At 43.9% G+C, this 24,821-nt stretch overlaps 1 protein-coding gene across 1 annotated transcript; it reads right to left on the bottom strand.

The window, feature by feature from the left end:
* Nucleotides 1–981: 981 nt before the first annotated feature.
* On the bottom strand, nucleotides 982–24,463 carry TFAP2B (transcription factor AP-2 beta). Its single transcript, XM_059468225.1, has 7 exons — nucleotides 24,257–24,463; nucleotides 22,466–22,924; nucleotides 17,310–17,370; nucleotides 9,132–9,351; nucleotides 6,506–6,624; nucleotides 3,704–3,845; nucleotides 982–1,713 (listed from the first exon to the last, which is right to left on the bottom strand). The coding sequence occupies exons 1-7, from the start codon at nucleotides 24,281–24,283 to the stop codon at nucleotides 1,413–1,415; spliced, it is 1,329 nt and encodes a 442-aa protein (XP_059324208.1). The 5' UTR covers nucleotides 24,284–24,463; the 3' UTR covers nucleotides 982–1,412.
* Nucleotides 24,464–24,821: the final 358 nt, after the last annotated feature.

Raw genomic sequence — 24,821 nt, 5'->3', positions numbered from 1 at the left:
AAGCCAAGCGGGCAAAGCTTTAGGAAACAGAAGAAAATAAAATAGTGCATACTCCTGAGAAAGAATTACATACTCATATCACTCATTTTTTGTTGTTGTTAACAGTTCTTTAAAAATGGGGGAAGAGCTCTCTCACACACACTAGTCAAGGAAATTAAGGACTGAAACATTGGCATCGTTTGGAATATAAAACTCCCTAAAGAAAAAGAGGAGATCTCAGAAAACTAAGAAATCAGATAGCGCTGACATTGTACCAGACCTTACTTCCAAAATTTTTGCAACCCATTATAGACAAGGCATTTTACCATCAAAGACAGAATTACTAAATTACAAAGGTATGTTTGCATGCACTAATATGCGTGGCTGCGCACACATATTTTCTCTCTCTCTCTATATATATATGTATATATCCACATATATACATATATATCCACAAACATACACGGGATCCCCACGCCCCCATGGGGAGCCGGGTGTGCACATCCACAGATGCACACACAGAGGCACACATGCACCCAGACACACCTGTAAACGCTGCCAATCTAAACAGAGAGTCTGTCTAGACCAGGAAAAAAAAAACCCACACAAAACAGTTCTTAAAAAACAGAGCTGGCAGATTCGACTGAGCCACGGCGACCCCGAACGTTCCTTCTGGTGGCACCTAAAGGTAAGTTGACGCTGCTGTGAAGGCAGCTGGTGTTGATGGCTTGGTGAGGGGTCTGGGGGCTCCCCTCTTTTCCTAGTCTAGACAGAACCAGGGTGGTGAGATGAGGTGGGAAGAGCTGAGGGGAATGAGGCCATGGGGTTGCTCAGAAAGGAACACTCTGGAAGATTGTTTTAGTCTAGGTGGAGACAGGACGTTGCTCAAAACAAAAAAAAAAGAATAAAATAAAAAAAGAAAAATGGTAGCGAGACAGACCATGCAGCTCAAGGAATCAAAGCACTGACACCAAAAATGTTTCTCCGATTTCTTCCAATAAGTTATTCATTTCTTTCTTTTATTATTATTATTAATTATTATTATATTCCCCTCCCCCCCAATCATTATTTAAAAAATGTGAAAGAACAGAAGTGGGGAAAAAAATCCTGGTGGTTGTCTTCACATGTTCCTGGCAAGAGACTCTGAACCACTGGTCTTGCGCCATTGTGCTCCTCTGATCTTAAATTACTGTCTTTCTTTTATTATTATTATTTTTATTTTATTATTATTATTATTTTGTCCTACCTAATAGAATTCTTCCAAAGCCCAATCCAGTATTTTTAAAGCTAAAATTAAGACGGTTTTGTTTTAAAAGATTATCTCTCTCTCTTCTCCTTTTATTTATTTAACTTTTTTTTTCTCTCTTTTCCTTTCTTTCATTCTAATTTTTTTCCTCTCTCTCTCTCTCTCTCTTTCTCTCTCTCTCTCTCTCTCATTTTCTGTGTTTCTCTTCCTTGTCTCCAGTTTTACTACCTGGTCCTTCGCCAGATGTGTGCCTGTTAGCAGTGTTGTTGTTCAAGAACATCTTGTCCATGCCTTTGAGAGCTTCAGTCAGGTAGTTTTGGAGGGCCGTGAGGGCGGCGCAGATCGCGGGGGCCCCAAAGCCGTGGGTGATGAGGCTGAAGTGAGTCAAGCAGCTCTGAATGCCCGGTTCCAAAATGGGGGTGGGCCGGCTGTTCCCAATGGGCGTTCTGTCCTGCGCCAAGAGATCTGTGAATTCTTTACAAAGTTGCCTGCAGGGAAGAGAGAAAGGCAAAGAGAGAGAAGAGATGTTGTTAGGCTCGTCCAACAATCCAGCCAAAGGGGTAGGATCAAGCTAAAATTGATCCCAAGACATGGGATGGGACCATTTTGCCACCATCCTTTCCCCCAGAGGTTCTTGGACCAGGCAGGGCGAGCCAGCAACTCAGCATGATGCCCTCCAGGGGATAACACCAGTTCTGGAGATTCAAATCTCTCCAGCAGCCACAGGGATGGTTCTGAAGCACTGTGAAAACCCAGCCCTGCCTGGTGCCTTCAGAAACAAGCAGGGTGAAAGGGAAATGAGCCCTGGATCTGCCAAGCCAGCCTCCTGGAGGCCAGGCCCTGGCTCAAGGCAGCTCCCAGAAATTCTCTTCCTGAAGGAAAGCACAGCCATGCACTGAGAGCTATTGGGTGCCACAGGGACCTGGTGCAGGGAAGGCTAAAACAGAACCTCTGATTCTGCTCAGACTGGGCCACCTTACTGAGAAAAATCAGGATTTTGGGACCCCATGCTGGCTTATTCATGGCCTGAGAAGCCAAGCAAGCACTTCCCATTTTATTCTAGGGGCATGACACCCCAATTACCACATCAGAGTTGACATCTGGCTCCTGGTTGTTTGTCTGCACCTTTGAAAAATCTGATTCGATTTTTCTAATGAATTCACACGCAAACATTTTATTTTAAATTACTCTAGTCCAAAAGACCTTCAAGTCAACAGGTGCCTGGGCAATGTAGAAACCCTGGAGGCTGGTGGGGTTCCCACAGGAATAGTTCCTTTAAAGATACCCAAAGGATTCAGGTTTTTTTAAAGACAGGTGCCTACCCAGGGACTGGAGATAAAAAAGACCAGAATTAAAAGGAAAAAAAAAATAAAAAAAAGAAAGAAGAAACCCTTAAAAAAGACATTCAGCTCTCATCCTCTGAAATTCTCTGAAATTCCCAGTGGGTTAAAGGTTTCAGAGGGTGAGGAAAGATAAAGGTCTACTTCTATGTGTATTATCCATTAAGAAAGTGCAAGAGAGGAAACTTTGAATTTGGAGAACAAACAGTAATGAGTCCAACATTTTACATCTTCAAAGAGCAAAGCAGGGTCTGCGAGCAATTAAAGTTCTGGGACATTAATATCTTCTGACCCTGCGGAAAAGGGCAATCAAATTCCAATCACGTCTAAGAAACATCTGGACAAATTTGAGCAAATGATTTTTCAACCCTCCATATATTTCTTTAAATTACACTGTCATCGGAGACAAGCCACGTCCCAGAGCATGAAATAAATGAGAGCTGTTTGGGCTGGGATTTTCCTTTATTTTCTTTTTTTTTTTTTTTTTTTTTTTTGCCCCCTTTTAATTCCTGACAGACAAAGATGTGTGAACACCCAGCACCCAGTGCCGAATACCCGAGCAAACCATGAAGCAGCCTGGGAGGCACAGCCTGGTGTAAATCATCAAACACAGCACACCCACCGAGGAAGTCCCAAGGGACAGAAATGGGGTGGGAGGGGGCAAATCGAGAATCATTAGCAGCGCATTTTGGTGGCCTTTTTTTTTTTCTTCTTCTTTTTTTCCTTTTTTTTTTTTTTTTCTTTAATTAAATCGTTTGGGAAAGGCATTGCAATTTAGTAGCAGACAGACAGGTGTATGTGAGCAGCAGCAGGGACAGAGAAACACGCTGTGAAAGCAAATTATAAATTTTTGGTCCACTTTGCATAAAAATTTTTTAACTGGGGATGGCTTGGAAGTGATGCACAACATCTGAGGGAGTATCCCCTGTAATTCCTATAGGGGCAGGGTCTGTAAGAAGGGTCGCCTCTGCAAAAGGGATGCAGAGATCCTTTGGGTGATTTGAGCATCCTTCCTCCCCGCGGGGCTGTTGGAATTTAGAGCCTGGAAATTCCGTCTGCTTTCCAAAGGGACTCAGAGGAAGAGTTTGAGGATTTTCCCCGAGAAGGGCAGAAGGACAAGGGTTAGCTTGGCACTCACTTTGTAGCAAGCAGCATGTTTTTCCTGGAGTGGAGGTCGCTGGGGTCTGTGTGCTGTCTGTTCAGGTACTCAGAAACAGCTTTGGCTGGGAACTCCGTTTCACAGATGTACCCAAAATCCCGAGCTAAATGAACGGCCTCACCTGCAGGGAACGAGACGGGAATTAACCCCTTCGGGCACCGCCGGGCTGGGCTAGGCTGGATCCGACCCGCCGGGACACCGGGGGGACCCACTGCTCCCCCGGGGACACCGGCTCCTCTGAGCCGTGTTTGGAAACCTCTCATCCCCCATTTCACCTCAGGGACAGGCTCCAGTTCTGTGTTTTCCCCCCACCACCCCTACTTTGGGGACAGAAGTCGATGGGACAGATTTTGAACTGGTGGGATTTGTCTTTGCACTCGTGTGGGTCTGTACCCATCAGAACGGAGGGAAGAGCTCACACACACCACACACACACACACACACACACACAAAACTTTCCCTGGACAAAGAAAAATGCAAGAGGAAACTGCTCAAATCCTGAAAAACTAAGGACCCAAACTTCTCTAAAGAGCAGAGAAACCATTCCTGTTTCAAAATCTCATTGTCCAAAATCTTACAGATATGGATATATTATGAATGTTAATTCTTTGTGGGACGTTATAGACACAATTTATTCACGCACAGAGCTCTTGCATCATTATCACAGTTGTCGCCACATCTGTAAAATTATGGAGATAACTGCATTTAGCCCGATGGCAATTTAAAAATCTGCATTTTTAACTGACCATCATGCAACAACAACTCTTGTCTGCCGGGTGGAAAGATAACAGCTAATGGCAACTTTCTCTGTGAACAAAATAATTATTATTCTAACTGTAATTCTAATTCACTTTCCCTGCCTGCCTGGTTTCAGGTTTCTTGCCTACAGAGGTTTGTGTCATCCAACTCCTACTGATGTACTTCACGCCACAAGAAGAAGACAGTAGCTGCAGAATGAAGGAAAAGAGGAGGGGGGGGAAAGCCCCCTCAGACTCTAGAGGGATTCCACCAGATTATAGCTCAGCCCCTCTAGAATAAAGCGTTAAACCCTTTAAAGCATCGCCCGAGGGACGAGGGGGGAGATTTCCAGCGAGCAGGTATGTCTAATAACTCCAGCACCGCGTTATTTTTAACCATCGGGAGCTGCTTTCCAACGTCATCTCCTGCTCTCCAATGGCTCTCGCTAATCATCAAACCGGTTAATGAAGGCCAGGGCACCGGCAGAGCCTGGAGCGGGGATCCCGAGCCGGGCAGGGTCCCCCCGGGCAGGCTCCAGGCACCGCGGGCCGGGAGCGACCGGAGCGTTCCTGTTCCTCTGTCCCTGGCCATGCAGGAGCAGCTCTGCTAAACCGGGCTGCTGGCAGCAAGGGGGAAAATAAAAAATAAAAAAAATTAAAAAAAAAAAAAAAGAAAGGAAAAAGAAAAAAAGGAGATAAAACTCCATCATGTGCAGCCTCTTCCAAAAGGAGGGAACCCTCTGGAGGCAAACTGTTGGTTTGTAAGGGAATCAGGGGAGAGGAGGGGAATGTACACCTTGCTGCAAGCTTGACACAGATTTTAGCATCGCTGCACAAAACCCCACTGGCTTTTGAACCTCACACCGGCTGCGGGGAGGGGCTGGTGCTGCTGCGAGCAGAGGGCACGGTGTTCCACACACACCTTGGGGTGAAGCTGCACTAACAGAGCACCCGAAATGCTTCACAAATTCTATAGCTACACCCGAAACCCACCCTGAGCCTGGCATTCTGGTGGAGGAGGAACTCCCACCCCTCTTTTTGCGAGCCTTCCTCCAGCTCTGCAAGCAGCAAGGTCTTGTCGCTCACATAACTCAATCAAAAGAGTGGAAAAGTTAATATCTAGCGCAAATATTTGCACTGGCTTTATACGCAGAAGAGATAAGTGGATTATTTATACGCCTCTCGGTGTGTGTGTGTGTAATGCAGATACATATAATTCATAATTGCATCCGTACTATTCCTGTTAGGTTTTTTTTGGAGGAAGTCCAACTTCTCTTAGCATAAACACGCACATAACCCTAAACTTATTAGTGGCTCTAAGTTTTCCTTGTCGATACAGTAACAACAAATCAAAGAAACACGCTGGCCACCAAAATGGCATTAGTTGACTTAAAATTACTTGAAATTTCAGTCTGCCGTTCCCTCTCTCCTTCCTCAGGAGTAGCTGGTGTCTTTGTTCAGCTTCAGACACCTTAAGGGAAATAGAGCTCGGCTACTCCTAAATTCTCTGCTTTCTTACCAAAAAAGGGGGATAAAATTAATTTTTCATTATTTTTCCTCACTGAGCATCTTGTAGTGGCCATAAATCAGCTCAGGAAGAGCGAATTATCAGGAGGATGGAGATCTGCAGTCGGAGATCACAGAATGGAAATTAACGGGATGAGGAGTGGGACTGCCCTGCAGAGTTACACACGCACACAAATGCACACGCACACATCCACACGTACACACACGGAAACACTCCCTCACTCTTGCCACCAAGAGGAATCAGTGATCCTCCAGCCAGTGACTTCATTTTTGGGAATGGGATCCTTAGCTGTGACCGTGTTCATCCCAACCCACCCTGATTTTCACCTCTGCAGCCTTTTCCCACCCGATCCCAAAAGTTGGTGGTTTTGTTGATTTTTGGGAGGCTTTTTGTTTGCTTGTTTGTTTTGGGTTTATGGTTTGTTTGTTTTGGGGGTTTGTTTTGTGGGGTTTTTTTGTGAATGCCAGACAGGAGCTCAGAGCAGGGGTGTGAAGGGGCTTGCGACCCTCGGCTTACCTTCCACCAGGGAGGTGAGTAAAGTGACATTTGCGGCCTTACGCCTGCCGGCTGGTAAATTCAAACCGATTTTTTCTAGCCTTTCTCGCAAAGATCTCCCCCCGTTTTTCGATTTGGCTCTAGAATTGCAAAGAAATTAACATCGTGATTAACCCCGCAGTGTTCCTGGAAGAAACGTTTAGTCTGTGCAGTCAGCGAAGCCTGGGAGGGTTTTCACTCCACGTTAAGGACTCTGGGGGTGTTGATTTCTGCTTGGATTTGCTGGGATTTTCTTAATTTCACCCAGGGGGTAGAAGTGGGGATGAACCCACTTTTCTCCGATTTTATCCAGGGAAATCAAAGAACGCCAAACTGCAATAATTAATGGAAAGGTTCTGGTCTAGAGAGCAAGTGGGTATGGTGCCAGCTTGTATTAAGATGTAGTAAAGGGATGGGCAGGAAGGTAAAGGAGGATTAAACCCTCTGCTATTCCAGGAAAGAGCCAGAATGAGATGAGAGGATCAAAAGAAAATCTGAAAAGTTCGAAGGGAGTGTGTGTGCGCCTGTGGATAAATTGAAAAGGAGGGAAATATTTATAATTAAACTGTTTCCCGCCTGTGAGTGTGCTCCTGTGCGAGGAGGCGATGCTGAGAGGAAGAGCTCACCTGAGGCAGGCGCGCTATAAAGAGGGAATGGATTGCCTGGGGGAAGATTGGAATATCTGTCGGAGGTTACTGATAAGGGCAATAAAAGGGCGAGTGAGAAATTCAGAGCTATTGTTCGAACGCCCATACATATGTAAACCCCCAGGGATGAAATCTTGCCACCTGCGAAATTAAGGAGAGTTTTGGCACCTAAGAACAAAGTCTATCCCAACTCTCTCCTAATTCTTACTCAAAATTTGTTTAAGAATTAGAAGTCGCACTTAGAGAAAGGAAATCAGGAACTACAGAGAAGCCAGACTGGCTTCCCACTATTTTATATCGAAGTAAATGGGGGCTGGATGGCAGAATTGCAAGAGAGCAGCTTTCTACGTCTCATCTGCTCTGAACCAAAACCTTGTTTAAAATTTAGATTCAAGATAGGAACTGAAGTCAGCAGCAGCCAATAATTATGGCTTGGGCCACGTCCAGAAATCTGCTGAAGTCCAATAATAATGCTTCTTTACCTTGGTAATTCTATTTTCTACAGAGCATCTCTCAGATGTCCTCCCTGCTCCATTTGTAGCTGTGCACAAGGAGCAGGCGGGTTTGCATCTGTAAGTAAAAATCTCTGCTGCTCTCCCTGGCAGCTGAGCAATGATTACAGACATTCACATGGAACAGCAGCTATTTTAGGAGACCCCAATTCTCACGTGGGTATTTGGGTCTGACCAGATGTAGCAGAACTCTCTCCCTCATCTCCAGACACGGATCCAGAGCCTTTGACATCCTCACAGAATTTTTGGCGGGGGCAAGGGGGGAACCCCAAACATCGAATTTATTTTAAGGCACCTTAGAGTCAACATATCCCAGTTGCTGCTATAGGAGTTTTCAAGATATTTCCTAAGATTAGCAACTTTCAGACATAATCTGAAGTTTATTCATTGTCAGTTTGCATTCCTCTGTCCCTGTCTAAAAGTTAGGATTTTTATTCCAGTCTGGTGTGTACCTCACACACAAAAAATGAAATCTTGTACCTTCACAGCCTGAGTGTGTGAGCTGGTACCTCACATTGTAACCTCGTGGCTTCTCCCCTGTTGTGACTGGAGACAGAGCCGGAGCTCACCTTTCCTACAGACAGGCCGAGCTGACAATCCTCAGTCCCTCAGGCACTGCCAAGAACAAAAAGCCCTTTCTCCCTGCTAGCCTTTCCAGCTAATGGCCTCAGAGCTTAAATTCTTGCTGATTCTACATAAAAGCTCAATCTCCCACTCGTTATGATAGAGTGGCAACCGAACCTCAGGGTTATTCCTTGCTCCTCACTTTCTTCAGTGCCAACAATGCCAACTATTTTGAGGTGTTCTGCAAAATCCAACAGGACATTAGTGGGTGATTTGCACAAATATTAAGCAGCAAAGGCCTCTAGACCAGGTGTGAGCTGCAGCAACTTTCTCTGCGTGAAGCACAAAGTTTCTGACTTTCAGAGCTACTTGTTGGTGGCTTTTCTTTAGACAGGTTTGCCTATCAGATCCCTGCCAATTCCTTGTGTGACACCACGTGTCGTAATTGACATAATTGCCTGATCGTTACTGCCACACAGAGCAAACCTCGTGGGTTTATCCAGGAAATCCCTAGAAATACATCAGCTCCTGAAATACTTGCAGTTCAGCCTGAATAAAGCCCATCAGGGCATTTTATTTTGTTCACTTTCTGAGAGAGAAGTATGAGGAGGAGAAAAGATAGAAAGTGTGTGCATGGACAAGGAGAAAATCTTTCTGTCTCAGTTCCTTCATTTGTGGCTAAATAAGGTCAAATCTTTCTCATCTCTCCATGTATTCATCTCAGTGTTTGAACACAGCATATTTTTGCCTTATCACCAGCATTACACACACAGGCTCTGACAGTGGGATCAATGCACATCTGAAATCATCTGTACTGTTGACCGAGGGTTTCTGGAGCATGCATGGAGGCCCAGACATATTCCCAGATTTTCCCCAGCCTCTTACCTTCTAAGTACTCCTCCTAGGAGGGATGCGTTCAGACACTCTGGAGGGGAAAGGCGCCTCTGAACTTCTCCCACCGTTACTTTGTACTTTGAAGTTGAGCTAAGCAAAGACAAGCGGCCAGGTACAGAGCAAAACACCTCTCCGGTGTTGACTGAGATGCCACCCAGGAAGCCATCCTTATTCATCATCAAAGAAGTAACGGATTTTGGAGGAACCGGAACTGGAGAGAGAAAAGGGGAGGGAGGGGAGAGAGAAACCATCAGGCCACGAAGGAGCACAGGGTTAGCACAGTCTCTCTGACATGCACAGAACAGCAAAATGAAAGGGAGTTTTGAATCTCTGGCTACCTCCAGCAACCTAAAGGGTGCTGCTCCCCCAACCTCTAGGAAAGTGCTCCATGAATGATGGATGGAGAGAAGGGTGGTACAGTACAGCCTCTATGCAGGGTTTGATCATTGGGAAATAAAATACATATTGGCAAGCACCTGGCAACTTTCGGGTCTGAGCCTGTGTCTCACCCAGAGCCCCCCGATGCCTTTTGTACAACGGACAGCGCCTTTCTGGAGGGGAAAAAAAGAGGAAAATTTACTTTTTTTTTTTGCTAATGCTTCCATTACTGCTAAGCTGAGCCAGGAATAAATTCACTACACAAAGGGAGTTGCTGTCTTAAATAAGTATCAAGGCTGGAGGATACAGCAATGAGAAGACAGCTCTGTTATTGCTTTGTGTTTTTATTAAGTCTGGTTTATGAAATAAAATGAGTCTTTTCCTTCAGAAAAAATGAACACCAGGAAAAAAAAATATCTGGTCTAACCAGTGGTGCTCTCCACTCTGATCATATTGTGCTGTCCGTGAATTAGAAGGAACTCTCCTGCCCCTGAATAAAACTGATTTAGTTACTGCAGCACGTACTTAAAGGTAGTTATAGGGAAAGGTAAAAGGAGAATGATAAAGTGAAACTAAACAAAATAAAACCATATTGTTCTCTCCAAGATAAAAATAAGTTTTTCTTTTCTCTGAGAAACCAGTGAGGTTATTTTAAGAGTAACCAAGGGATTATAACGAACAAATTCTTATAATAGCAACCAGACACACTCAGAAATAAACAAAAAAAAATTGGTTGAACTAAAACTGAGAGCAATTCCCCTGTGACATGAATTTTGTTTACAAATGAACTTAAATAACTCGCTCATAATTGTGTGTAACTGTTATGATTTACAGCAGGTGCTCTAATCAATCACCCAATCACTTTAATTTATAGGGAGCCTCGCTGCATTTTCCCAGTTGTTTCATTTCTGCAAGTAATTGATAACAAACCATACTTAAGGTATGTTTTATGCAGGAGTTAATAAGAGCTGACAGCTGCTACTGCAGCTTCCTCTCGGATCCGCGGCAACACGAGTTCCCTTACAGAAAATATAGGCTGAAATTGGGGCTTTCGCTGGTGGGAGAGCCCTGGCAGTCCAGCGGGCATGTTTCAGAGGAGAAGACTAATTGATTACACACCCTCTTCAAGCAGATACTGCTCCACAATCTCCCCTTTCCACTCAATCAATTGCAAAACCAATCCGGCAAATAATAAGGTTCTATTATGCACATATGCCAGCTATTTAGGTAGTTATAATACATGTCAGTTAAGTCATAAAAGCCCTGTTTATTTGCAACATATCTGGAGAATCAAACCATTAGGGTTGAGCGGATATTTAAGTCGTCTGGAGCTGCTAAACAATAAGATCGGGTATCCTAATATATTACCAAGTGCTAACTACTGGGCAATTGCCAATTTTATAACCTCGGTGCATGGAATAGACACAACCGTGTTTCACTGTTTTTATTGCAGATCATTTCCTACTGCCAGACCAGACCCCCACAATAAAAGCTCTATAACAGCTAAAAACCAAAAGGCATGTCGATTTTAGATATACATATTGCTTCGAATGCCTTGTATATAGTCTCCAGTATAAACAAATTATTTTGAGTGGCTTGACTTCAGGGAATCGGAAAGTGAAATGGATTCCTATTTCTCTATTATTTTTAGTTAGGCACTTTATGCAGCTCATAAAGGTGGTTTCAAATAGTTTGAGAATGGCTCAGAAATAGTTATAAAAGAGTTAGAGGCCCGCTCCTGCTCTCGTTGATATTATTAGGAATTTTTTTTGCCATTGATTCTATAGGAAAAGACTCGTTTGTATAGCAGAGGCAGTACCAGCAGACCAAAAAATTGTATTTGCATTTCCCCCCTCAATATATGTGAATATATCTCTTATTTCATGCACAATGATCTGTCTGAGTGAAGCATCAGGTAGAAAAATAGAAATTAAAAAAAGAAAAGTTGGATAAAAGCAGTGCCACCAGACAGATTTTCATGACTGGCATTTTTTTTTTTCCTTGGGACAAACACACGGGCTCACCGTGTACACCTTTACCGTGGCTATATTTAGTGACCAGTTTATCAGGTCACTGTCCAGTGAACTGAGAAATTAAACAAGAGGCAGCAATTCCACGAACATCTGATCTTAGTCCAAACTCACTAAAGAGAGAAGGACCCGTGCAATGCTTAAATGTACCTCACCCCGCTCGCTTTGGCCTTTTGGAGCACTCATTACATTAGTTAACCTTTGAATTATGGATTTTCACGTGCTCGGTGGGGTTTTTTTCCCCCTCCTTGCAAATTGCTTTTGGGAAGCAGGCTGGCTCCCTTCCCTGCTATGCTGAGAGCTCCTCAGCTTCTTTTCCGAGCAGTGTTTCCCTGAAAAGGACGGGATGAACAAACCCATCAGCTGGAGCCTGATAGCTCTGAGCCCATCTGAGAGGCTTGCCAGGCGGTGTAAGCATATCTATCGCAATTTCATAGCTTCGCAGAGATCTATTCTATCTAGGCTCCATATCTTCTGTAAATTACCTAATGCCGCCTCAAAAAAAGTGTTTGCCATGGAATGAATTATCTCTATCTATATCATATCTATATGTTTATCATGGCTGGAGCTTTTCAGGCGCAGCCCAGACATCAGCAGAGATAACAGAACGTGGAGCTTTGGTGGGTGAGGAGATCTCCACGTCCGTGCGTGCGGCTGCCTGTGTCAAATCCCCGAGCCTATGTAAATAAACCCGAATGCAGGGTGTATTTTTAGCCAATGTCAACTTCCCCAGTTGGTCAGGGACTGCCACAACTGCTGAAATGACACAGAAAATAACATACAAGTATCAACGCAGCGTCCCCACCGCTCCTGCTTTCACTTTATCCCATTTAGTTCTTGTCATCCCCAGCAGAAACTCTTCGATTTTCTTTCACTCCCTAACTCTACTTGCTGCGTGTGTATGAGCACTCACAAATACATAATTCCCCTTTTCAGAATCTCTGCTTTCTCCCTTCTTTTATTTTTCCTTATTTACCTCCTTTGTCTCTTTTCCCCCTCTCCTTTTCCATCCTTCTATCTTTTTTCTTCCCTCTTTTTTTTCCTTTCTCTCCTCCTGTGGTTACTTCCAGCCTCTTTGTCATTTCTCCCCCTTCCATTTCTCTTCAGCTTATCAATAAACCGGGAGAGCAACAGTAGCCGCTTGATTTGTTAGTAATTATAAGCATACTGTTCCTGCAAACGGGATCTCTAGATGAGTGAGATCGCTTTAGAACGACAGCAGGAAATGGTGGGGAAATGGAGCATGGCGAAACTCAGCGTGAAGCTTTCAGTTCTTTACATGTTTACAATTTTCTGTGCATACATTAAGTCTTAGGCTTTTTCTTTCCTTTTTTTTTTTTTTTTTTTTTTTTTTTTTTTTTTTGGTGGTGGTTTTCTGTTGGGCTGCTCGCCACAAATGTGTGAAAATGCGCACAAAGTGGAGATGGGGTGAAAAAAAGCTGTTTTGACGACAGTAAAGCTAAAGAAATAATAGACTTATGTCCTGCAAACAGCTGTTCAATAAGGGTTTAAACTATGGCTACCATTGGCATAACCCAGCTGAATAATATCGTAGTGGAACAGTCAGTTAAATTATCAATTAGAAGAAATATTTCTCGTGCTTCTTACTAAAAAACGTCGTGGGTGACTTAATTACTAATAAACTATCAAACTACTTTCACAATTTTTACACTGCCTGGGCTTTAAATGAGTAAGAAGCTCTTTGTCCATGCTAACAACGGGACTTTGCTGTAAGTGGTGATTCGGTCTGACTCAGGAGCCAAACCTAAAACGTCCGGGAGCAGCGCCTGAGCCGCTGAAACTGAAGAGTCCCGGATCTTATCTTAATTTTAAGGAACAAACACAAAAAGTGAGCGTTCATCTCGCATTTCCTTCTGTCCCCCTCGTCCCCTGCTCGCCTCCAGCCCCTCTCCCCCACCGAAAGCTGAATTTCAAGGTGGAATGTATTCCCTCGGAACTGTTTTGCATTTAATTAAAGGGGATCCTCAGGTTCAGTGGGTAACCCGGGAATGAGCACGAAACTGAAGCAGCATCTCCTGAGCCCCACATCCATCACCTGAAAACCGAGGCCAGAGCGGTTCTCGGTTAATCATTGATCAGCTGCTCCGAGGGGTGGGCAGGAAACTCGTGCTGGATTATTAACAGCCAAAAACAAAAGGTTAAGACACCTTCTTTCATGTGTTTCCTTAAAATAGGAAGAACAACGGGAGCGTGTTTGCAAGACCATGAATTAAGGGCTTCAAGTTAAAATGGCCTTTCATGCTAAATCAGATGTGAGTGTGCAGGCGATCGTCAGAAACAGCTGAAAGTAAATAAATACATCAGAATAATTTTAAGGTCACTGACTGTGCCCCAGAGTCACAAAAAATTAACTTGGGACTCAGGCCATGTAAGGTTTTGCAGGAAGACAACTTCTTTCACTACAGAGAGTGCCAAGGAAATTTCAGATGAACATTTGACAAGGGGACCCGATCTTTTATTCCTGACACATGGCAAACCTTCTCTTCATTTCAGCAAAAATCGAGAGAAAGGCCTCAAAACGTGCAGCCGGTAAGCTCTGAAAGCTGAGTTGAATCTGATATTAATGTTCTTGGTGATTATTACCATCTTGATGATTTATCTGGTTCCCTCCCTCCCACTTCCACCACCCAAACCTTAATGGAAGTGGGAGTTAGAGATGATTTTTTAATGTCTCGTTGGATTTTTAGGCTGTTAATGTACCGCATCCTTCTCATTATTAGTTTATTGATTGTTCATTGACCAGCCCCCTTCAAATCGTATTAACCACCCTCTGCCAGCTTAGATTAGGGGAGTTTAAAAAGCACCTTTCATTATTTCAGCGCCACCACCACCACGGTGGAGTTCAGGCTTGGTAGCTTAATGCTCGCTCTAATGGGGCAGCTACGAGACAAGGGGCCACGGTCCCTGCCTATTGCATTAATAGCTCAAAGGGGGCTAATACAGAAAATTAGCCTTAAACGAGCTCTGGAGATCTCCAAATGAAAGAGCCATTTATCACGCTGGCTACCTTCACTCCACTCGTTTGCTCTCTCTACTGGGAACAACTCATTTCCTCTTAACTAAATTACTTCAGAAATGTCAAGTAAGCTCGGGTAGCAAACATAACAAGAGCCTGGGTATATGTAAGCTGTTGTGTGGGATCGATACGTGAGATCAATCAATAGCCGTGTATGAATCCCGATATAATTTCCTTAATATTTTGGCAAACCTTTTGCATAGAGAGATAATTCCCTCTGCAGGCCTCAGAGGCCATAAAGGAACAGACACAGCCTGGGTGATATAATTAAAGTTTAGGCTTCAAATCCTCATCATACTTTTCCCACTACTTTGCAATGAAAGAATTTCAGGCACTGAGCTGGGATTGGGTGGAGCAGACCCCCTGCAACCCTCTTCTGTAGAATATGAGCCACAGGAGTGCTCCACTGCACAAAAATCTGTCAGTACCTGTGTGTCTGTCTGTCTATCTATCCGTGCCATCTGCCTGCAAGAGCGACTCACAGAGTTTAAATAACTTGTTCTTGTTTCAAAGTACACCCTCACAGCTACAAACTGCAGGGAACAAAGCGAAATTGATACTGAACGCTGTGCTGCTCCTTCCCTCGTCCTGATTACATATTGACTGCCACGAATGTGACCTGCTATTTATTACCATTTTCTCTTCCTCTGCACCCAGGAAACTCGTTGTGCAAAACCCCCAAAAATTAAAAAAAAAAAAAAAAAAAAAAAAAAAGGAATGAAGAAATAATACAATATTCCTTCATGCTGGAAAGTTTCTTGGATCTCAGCCTTATTCTAAGGAAGAAAATGCTGCTGCAGTGACTTTTGAAGAGTCGCAAATGCATCTCGGGCTCTTTCTTAGTAACCTCACTTCCAAAGAGCATGTGTCTCCTGTTCATCATGTATTAACTCAGGGTATCTCTTCTGGCTGCAAATAGGCACAAGTAATCCCGCCTAGATGGGACTGGGTCTCTTCGGGCAGCAGCTGCTCCATCTGCAATGCCCACACACACGAAGCACACCTAAATATATGCCTAATGCACATAAAAACCTCTGCCTAATACGTAATAATTGCAGGCATTGACATTCTAGTGCCACTCGCTGTCTAATTGCACCACCCAGCACGCACACGGAACGTCTGCGCTGTGCTCGTCAGCTAAAGGAGGGAGAGACACAGGCGGGCTGTGTGTTAAAGGGGAAAAAAAAAAAAGAAAAAAAAAAAAAAAAGAAAAAGAGTGTTTTGGGTTGTGTATTCTGCGAAAGACCATCATGGAACAACCTTAGCGAGGAGTCTCTCGACCACAAATCAAGTGCCAATTAATCAAACGCGCCCAAGAGGGAGTGTATGAGGTGTCAAGTGGGGGTGGGGAAGGGGGAGGAGAGTGAGGAAAAAAAAAAAAAAAAGTTAAAAATACAAGCAGAAACCGTCAGGTTACAGACCTTGAGTATAAACACCACGAAACATTCAAACTGAACCAAAACAGCAGAAACATATAACCCTTTTGGTTTTTTTTTTTTTTTTTCTTTTTAAAGTTAAGTAACTCTCAATTTCTTTAAAAAAACCCAAACCCTTCGACCTTTCAACCAAGAGTCATAAATGGTGTTGTCAAATGGTCCTCAAGTTTTCATTAGTCCTTACTCATATAACCAGACCTTGATCTTGTGTGTGAAAGAGAGACCGTACATGGGTATTTAAATTAAGAAAAAAATATACAACAACAAAAAACCCCCAAACAACAGACAACAAAACAAACAATAAATACACGGAAAGACCTCATGCTGCCTTCAACACATTTCACATGAACACCCTCCCTGTTATTTTGCTTTACATCCTAGAAAATCGTCGCTGTTAAACTATTTGTGCGCATTTGACAAATAACAAGGTCCTGGAGATAAGCGCCGTCGATAGTAAGCATAAGGGACAGCGTTTTTAAACCTCATCTCTGGTACTTAAAATTGAATCTAGAAATAGAAACTCCTTAGATAATTAAAGATAGCTTTCCCTCCATTTGCAGCGTGTGATCTGTTTAATGTCTATCAGCATAACACAACACTAATCGCCAAGCATCTCCGAGTGACTGTCAGAGAAATGTAAAAAAATTAAGCAGCTGCAATACGCCCAAAATGAGTTATTGTAATTACATTTAATTAGTTTAATTAGTTAATTATTTTGCTTACAGCTGTACAAGAGACTGCAAACATTTGTTAATATCACATTCGCTTTAACAGTATGGGGTGATTCTGCAGTTGCACTAAATCATGGGCGCATATGCAGGAAGATGTAAAAAATGGGCACGGGGAAGGGGGGAATCTTGGGGGAAGGGGGGAGTCTTGGAGGGCTGAGTCTGCCTTTCCATGGGCATCTCTTTCTCTCCTCTCCGCGTTTGATTCGCCTGGGAAATGCATTGAAGCCCCAAAGGGAATCAACCCCATTAAAAGCCAAGGGGTCCCCACCGAAGAGAATCGGGGGGAGAAGGGGAGGGAAGGGGGGCGGTGTTGGAGCACGGGGTGCCCCATTAGAGAGGATTCGTGTAATTAAACCCTTTGAAGGGCGGGGGAGGCGGGGATATAAACTTTTCTCATGTCTTATCCCTTCACTCTATCTGCTGATCCAATCAACCATTCATCTTGCTGCCACGGGCGCCTGCTTCCCGGAGAAATTCATTGCCCCAAAGTCAAAATATATCATGAAGATATCGCTACACAGTAAAAAGTTTGTCTAGCTTGTTGGAATAATCCATACCTTTTTTAATGACAGACTGGTCCAATAAGTTCATACCGCTGTTATTGGCATCTTCAACTGACTGTGGATATAAAAACATCACTATTCAAATTGACTGGATATTAAAGAATCACGTACATAAATCATGTCATTCCAAACTGGAGTCCCTGTTATTTCCATTTATATTAATTCACTAGGGGAGGAGGGATATTTTTTATTGTTGTTACTATTATTATTATTGTTATTATTATTTTCCCCAATCGACAAGGAAATTAAATTCTTACAAATTATATAGTCTTCTAATAAAACAAAAGGAGGTGTGAAGCATATGGGGTGCAATACTGGTTTTGTTATCTTATAAAACATAGATATCACATAGACTTCTTTGCATTCCATAAAGCTTTATATTTCTTCCTTTGAAAATGTGGTAATTTGGCAACATCTGCAAGATCTATTGCATGACATAAATGAACACGATTAAGGACAACTTAAATGCTCCCTCCCCTTTCCTCCCCCTCCTCCTTTTTCTTTTTTCTTTTTTTTTTTTTTTTTTGTTTTGTTTTGTTTGTTTGTTTAACCCTGCTACATCTTACTAATTCAAGGGCCATTTACTTTTTATATATCATAGTTTACATTATGGACTTTTAATTAAAGCCTGAGCCTTTCGCAGCGCTGTGCAACGCCCACATCGTACAGGGGACGAGCAGAGAGAGATTTACAGCTCCCGAGGTTGCTTCCATGTCCTGCATTAGTGGGGACGGGGAGGGAGGAGCAGGAATACACATTACCAAAAGTATGAACCATCAAATTGATTGCCCGGGAAAAAAAAAGTCTCCGAATTTCAAAGCCTTGTTTCCCCCGTTTTCCTCCCTTTCTTTCCAGCCTGCCGAGGAGCACACCTGTTATTATGGCATTAACTTCTTTAGCAGGGAAGAGAACAAAGACGGGCACAGAGGACACAGCAAATGCTGGGTTTCATTTCTCAAAACGAAAGTGGGATGTACAAAACCCCCCCAAATAAACCAAAATTACTGCTGAGTCTGTGCCCGGCACAGTAAAGCCATGTCCGAAAAAGAAGAGGTGTCATAAGAACAACTAATAGCAGAATTCTGACAGGTTCCGTTTTAGGGTAAATTCTGAGGTAAAGGGAGATCTTTGGGTTTCTTGGCTTTATTATTTTATTTTCCCCATTACTATTACTAAAGAGTTTGGGTTTTTCAGTGTTTTTGTGTATCTGGGGAGTTGACACGTTTTTCCTTTCCTTTCCTTTCCTTTCCAGCAAAGCAATGATTTACTTCACCATGATTTTAACTTTATCTTTGCCATGCCGAGAAGCTGAACTTATTCGGATCCGGCCCTTATCTCCGTCTCTGTGCTCAGCGGAGACATTCCAGATGGAATGCGGTTTAGGAGAAAATTACATCTCCCCAAAACACGATGGAACAATATTTTCTATGAGAGCTTTCCCTTCATTTTCCTTGAATCCACTCTCAAACGAGCGCACACACAGAGCGGTGCCTTATGTGCTGTGTTTGGGCATGGCTGTGTGTCTCTCTCTCTCTCTCATAATCAATAGGCTACATACCTAAAGGGCATAAAATAAAATTACAAAGTCTTCCCTCCTTTCCCTGAGCAGCTCCCAACGAGGGATGATGAGCAAATCCTGCAGCCTGCTGGAGTGCAGCGTGGCGCACCTCGATGGCACAGAAACAGAGGTAAACGTGAAACATCACCTTTCCTTTTTCTCTTTTTTTTTTTTTTTTTTTTTTAATTCTTTTTTCCCCCATCTTTCCTCCTTATCTCACCTTATCTCTGGTTGCGCGCACCCTTTATGCGTGTGCGTGCACTCAGCTCGCTCCATCAGCAACGTGGGTTAGTTGTTGTAGTTAATGAGAAGACTCCTGTCTGATTTTCTATCTAATTACGCCCTCCTGCTGGGTTTTTGTACAGGATATTCGCTCAGCATGCTGGCAGTTAATAGTCACAGAGAGGATCGTAAAGATTTAATTAGGACTGCATGCGGAAACGTGGAAAAACAACTCAGACTTTTAATTACTAGACTTCTTTAGTTAAAAGTGATACCAGGGGTTACTTTATAAGAGACTTGGGTGTTTTGGTGCAACTTAACTTTCCGTGTCTCTAGCTAGTGCGTAGCAGCAGCGTGAGTGAGGAGGAGGAGGAGCGGAGGTGTGTGTGCAGGGAGGGGAAAGGTGATGAGTTTCCAGATAAACTTGAAAAATCTGGAGAGGAAGACTCCCCTCCCTTCCCTCCTCCAATAATCTGATAGCGTGAACCTTCCTAAGTTCTACCTATAACCACTTTATTCAACTTCTGTGGATACATCTGAGCGATAACCTTAAAAACTGAGCTCCATATTTTCCTTCAAAGAGTCTGAATTTCCCCCTCCATTTTTCCTCCATCGAATCCTTTATTACTGTAATCCTACTTTAACCCAGCCGGTGGGAAAAATATCTGGGAGTGCAAAGGTGGATTTTTTTTTCAGAGTCCCTATTAGAAGATGCAAATTTTTGTTCAATAAGGAGGTCTTGGCTTCTCTGTTCCCTGTCTGAAGGCTGTAAATCGCGGATTGAAAATTCCTCTCGAGAGGGGCAGCAATAGCAATACAGTGTGTCCTGTTTACAATAACAGAGCGCTATCGTGTTACAATCACTTAATTCTAGCCCTGGACAATGGCTCACACATGGAGTGGATTTGGTGTTTATAAAATAACCACTGCTTCTTTCTGTCACGCACTCTCTCTCTCTGTCTCCTTCTCCTCAGCCCAGCCCATTCTCATGGCACATATTTGATCAGACATGCATAAGCTACAGCAAAGAGAAACATCTTTATCCAACTGTATATCTAGATATCTATTCAACTTTTTGGATAACTGAAATAAGAAAAAAACCTCAGTATTTGAAACCCTTTCTGAAAATTTTATCTAGTGATGGTGGATAATGTGTATACATCGCCTGAATAAAAATTCTTGTTGCTAGAAAAGGTTCCCCGAATCTAGAATAAATCCATGTTAAATATCAAGATGGAAAACTGCCCAACTTCATCTGTCACTAGTGGAGGGACAAGAATAGAAAATGCTGAGTGGCAGCAGCGAGTTTTGGGCTGCTTTCCCTCCAGCCTGGGTTAACTTGCAGTTGGACACCTCTCCCTTCACGTGTTTCTCCTTGGGATACCCTCCTCTCCCTCTTCCCTTCCTCCCCCAGCCTGGGAACAAACTTTCAGAAATAAGGGGCCTGTTTAATTTCCTGCTGTCTCAGTACCCCAAACCCAAACCCCGGCCCTGCAGCTTCCCCTGTCCCATCCCATCCCATCCCATCCCATCCCATCCCATCCCATCCCATCCCATCCCATCCCTGTCCCATCCCTGTCCCACCTCACCCACCCTGGCCCCTCCAGCCCCGGGCAGCAGTCGCGGGTGGCCGCGATGCCCCCAGAGCATCGAGGGGAGGCACTTTCCGCCAGTGCAGTGCCCTTCCCGCAGAAGGGATGTTTTATTGGGAAATGGATGGAGAACTGCTTTATTTGAGCTCCTTCTTTCCTATTATTTCTTCTCTCCCTTCTCTTCTTCATGTCTTTATTTCCCTATCTTTTTCCCTCCTTTCCCTCTCTTCTCTATCTTCTTTTCTTTTCCCCTCTCCTTTAGTCCTTTCTGCATTTTATCTTTTTCTTCTCATTTTACCTCTTTCCTTCCCTCTCCTCTGCTTTACTCTCTTTCTCACAAAAGCACAACAATTACCGGCTATTCTTTGGGGAAAGTGTAAATACCCAGGCACAAGCAGTCCCTAACGCCTATCGGCTGCAGAGAGAAAGGAGGAGAACGATCTGCTTTCTGCATTCACAGAGGTAAAACTCGCCTTGACTTGCAAACCACTTTGTCTGAGCCAGGAACGCGAGACGAGACCTGCGCATCGCACCCGGGGGCTGCCCCCAGGTCTCAAAGCCACCTCGGAAACCCGCAGAAATCAGCGACCCGACGGTCACTGAGCTCGGAGGCAGGAGCAGATCCAAACAGCAAAACCTTTCTCTTTTTCTAAAACATTTCTCCCCAGCAAAGCTCGGGGATTTTCCCCTGCAGCCCTAAGACAAGCCTCAAGCCTCAATGCATCCCCTCCGCTTCCCTGCCGCTCATTCCTCTCATGTTCGGCAGTACCCCCTTTTCACGGCTATTTTTTATCTTCCCAGCTCCTCTTTTCCCCTTTCTGTAACTTCGAAGTCGTTATTTCATTCAGTGCTCCGTACCTTTATCTATCCCAAGACTAAATGCATACACAGATATGATATATGATAAAGAAATTTTTTGGGGAAAAATATAAAAACGCATGGAAGGGAACCCCAAAATTCCCGATTAGGAGAGCCTGAGGCAGGATTTGGACCCTGAAGGCTCCAGCCCCAGGCTCGGGGGTCTCCATGGGCTGGCCATGCCCTGCTCCAGCAAGGTGCGGACCGCCCCAGCAGCGAAGCTGTTAAGGGTCCTTCTGTTTTTAGGGAATAACACGTGATGATGAGTTTCGCGTGGGATGGAAGGAAGCTGGAAAATACTGTGCTTTGAGCCCGGCGAAACTCCTTTGTTTTCCAAAAGAGGGAATGAAACTATTTAAAATCAGCGCTACCTCACCAAGCACACTTAACAGATAAGGGGGTGGGGGGGATGTTCAAGGGACTTGTTCCTGATCACCAGTTATTGCTTTTGATTTGGGTTTTGTTTATAATTTCCCTCCCTCCCGGATGAAAAATGTAGTAATTCGACAGTTTCATCAAAATCTCTGAACGGCAGGAAATTGGTTGGGGGGAGGAGGGGGAGGGCGGAGGGGAGTGGAAGATGAGATTGCATGGGAAATAACTGGAATTCGAAAAGCCAAGCTTGAACTCTGCCAGCTTTTGAAACACGTGGAATATTTCGAGCAGCATGTCTGCCTTCCCCCTGCTTTGCTGCCTCGCCATGTAGGGGAGGGTTTATAAAGCAGAGCCTGTGCGTGACAGCGAGGAAATAAATTCTCTTATTAAAAAAAAAAAAAAATAAAGAAAAATAGAGGAAGAGGGAGGGGGAGCTACAAACCGGTGGGGAAAAAAAATGGCAACACACAGCAATATTGCTGGAAATCCCTCAGTGACCATTCCCAGCCCAGGGAGCTCCAGGAGAAAGAAACGCTGTGCCTTACCTGCACCTCCTCCATGCCTGGGTGTCCGATGCCGTGCAGAGAAAGGCTGTCCCCCATGCCGGAGTCAAGGCCATGGTGAGCTGAGTGCAGGAGGACATCTGGCCTCCGAACTGAGTGGTAGTCCCGCCTGGGGTCCAGTCCCGAGAGCTGGGGCAGGGCGGCCCGAGGCTGTGGCAGCAGTGACCCGGTCTCTGATCCCACCTCTTGCCTCTGCCTCTGTCCCCAGGGGTGCTGCTGGGGCTGATGCAAGGGGTTCAGGGAGTAGGGGTCATTGACATGGGAGTAAGGGTCCTGGCTTTGGTGGTAAGGAAGAGGCTGGTAGGGGGGTGGGAAATAAGGCGGCTGGAAATCCGAGGATGGGGTGTGAGAGAGCGGAGGAGCGCTGGAGTAGGGTCCCTGCGAGACGGATCCCAGCTGGGACAGCCTGGAACTGTGGCTGGGCACTCCATCATGCCGGTCCTACGGGCGGAACGACATACAAACAACAACAACAACAAAAAAAAAGAGGACTTTTTTTAGAATAAAAAACTCCCCAAAACCAAAACCAACAACAACAAAAAAAACCCCACTAAAAATCAAAAGGAGCACAAACCCACCCCCGGAGTTAAATTAAAAAAAAATAAGATGTAAACAGCTGGAAAGTGGGATTCAGATGTGCCCTCTTCTCCCTCCACTTATTAGAAATATTCCAATGTTTTGTACCCACGTCGTGTCTGTTCCCAGGAACTATCAAGGAGGGGGAAGGGGAGGGGGTGTGAGGGAGAATTGCTAAATGTCATAATTAAAAATGTAGGAGTAGTGCTCCGAATACATGTATGATCTGCGATTTCAGACCAGTAGTATAATTCCCAATCCACAGCCCCCTCAAATCAAACCAAAGGGGAAAAAAGAGAACATTAAAAAATTAAGAGCACCAAACCACCCGTCTATCCAGACAACCCACCCCTTCTCCTGCCTAAAGTTTCCCAACATCTGTTTATTCCCTCTGCTCAAGTCCTGTAACTCAAAATCACCAACCCATTTTCACGTGGAAAAGCCCAAAAAGAAAGTTGCACTTCTCGGAAGACTCCGAGGGGAGAAGTTGTGTGAAAATGGACTTGGGAAAAAGAAAAAAAAATAAAAAAGGAAAAGAAAAAAAATAAAAAAGAAAGCCAAAATAAAAATTACAGGGATTCTTTGCTTAAAGGGAGTCTACCCCTTAAAAATAATTTTAAAAAATCAAATAAAATAAAAATGAAACATCGGTATTGAACATATCCAGACGCTATGATTTCTGCAGCAACTTCCAGTGTCTTTTGTTTCCTTTTCCAATATTATATTCCGGAGAATGGGGTGGGGGTTAATTGTAATGAAAAGTCTTTGGGGTGTGTGGGGGGGACAGGGGGTGGGGGGAGCGTGTCCAGGCTTCAGAGAAAAGGTGGGAGAGGAGTTTTGTCCAACTCCAACGCACTGAAGCTGCGAGGTTAAAGTAAACAAAAAAAATATCTATTCCACAAAGTGTCGTTCAAACCCCCACAAGCAATGGCACACATGGCTTAAAAAAAAAAAAAAAGAAAAACAACAAGGAAAAAAAGTTCTTTTTCCCCCTGCTCTCCCCCCCAGACTCCCCTAGCTCAAATCGGGAACACACAATGCAAAAAGGGAGAAGCAGCTGCAAGCCTCCTCCAATTATTGTGCTAAATTACCAAGCCAAAGGCGTTTAAAAAGACAGAGAGAGGGAGAGAGAGACACAACAGATCGAGAGAGAGAGAGAGAACATGCAATTCTAGTACAACATGGATCCAAACTCACCATGGCGGAATAGGTGTGGACTAACATCTGGAAATAAAAAAAGTCTTGTAATAGCTAAAAATAAAATAATGGTGATAATACTAACAATTGGAGGGAAAAAATATCAAGGAGATCTGCAAAGGGACGTGTTGGACACAGGAGAACAGCTTGAGATATTTCGAAGTCTATCCATCAAAAAAAAAAAGGTTTAAAAAAAAAAAAGAAAAAAAAAAAGACCAGTGCCCCCAAAACCGAGCCTGGAAACCTCTATCTACATATATGATTTACCCCTCCCTCTCGGGGTTTTTTCCTCCTTTTTTTTTTTTTTTTTTTTTTTTTTTTGGTTTTTGTTGGTTTTGGTTTTTTTTTTTTTTTTTTTTTTTTTTTTTTTTTTTTTTTTTTCTTTTTTTGCCTTTGAGCTCCCAAATACAATCCTCTTCAACCCAAGGCTAGGCTCAGACTGCTCCGCTACCCCTTCCTCCCTTTCCTTCTCTACACCGCCTCATAATAATTGATATTCATGACTATTAATATTACACGACTACTTTAAAGGGAGAATGCAGGACCAAATGGAGCGTGAAGCTGG

This window comes from Ammospiza nelsoni, chromosome 3 (genome assembly GCF_027579445.1).
Source record: "Ammospiza nelsoni isolate bAmmNel1 chromosome 3, bAmmNel1.pri, whole genome shotgun sequence".
Classification (NCBI taxonomy): domain Eukaryota; kingdom Metazoa; phylum Chordata; class Aves; order Passeriformes; family Passerellidae; genus Ammospiza; species Ammospiza nelsoni.
This window is presented reverse-complemented; position numbering and strand designations above follow the sequence as displayed.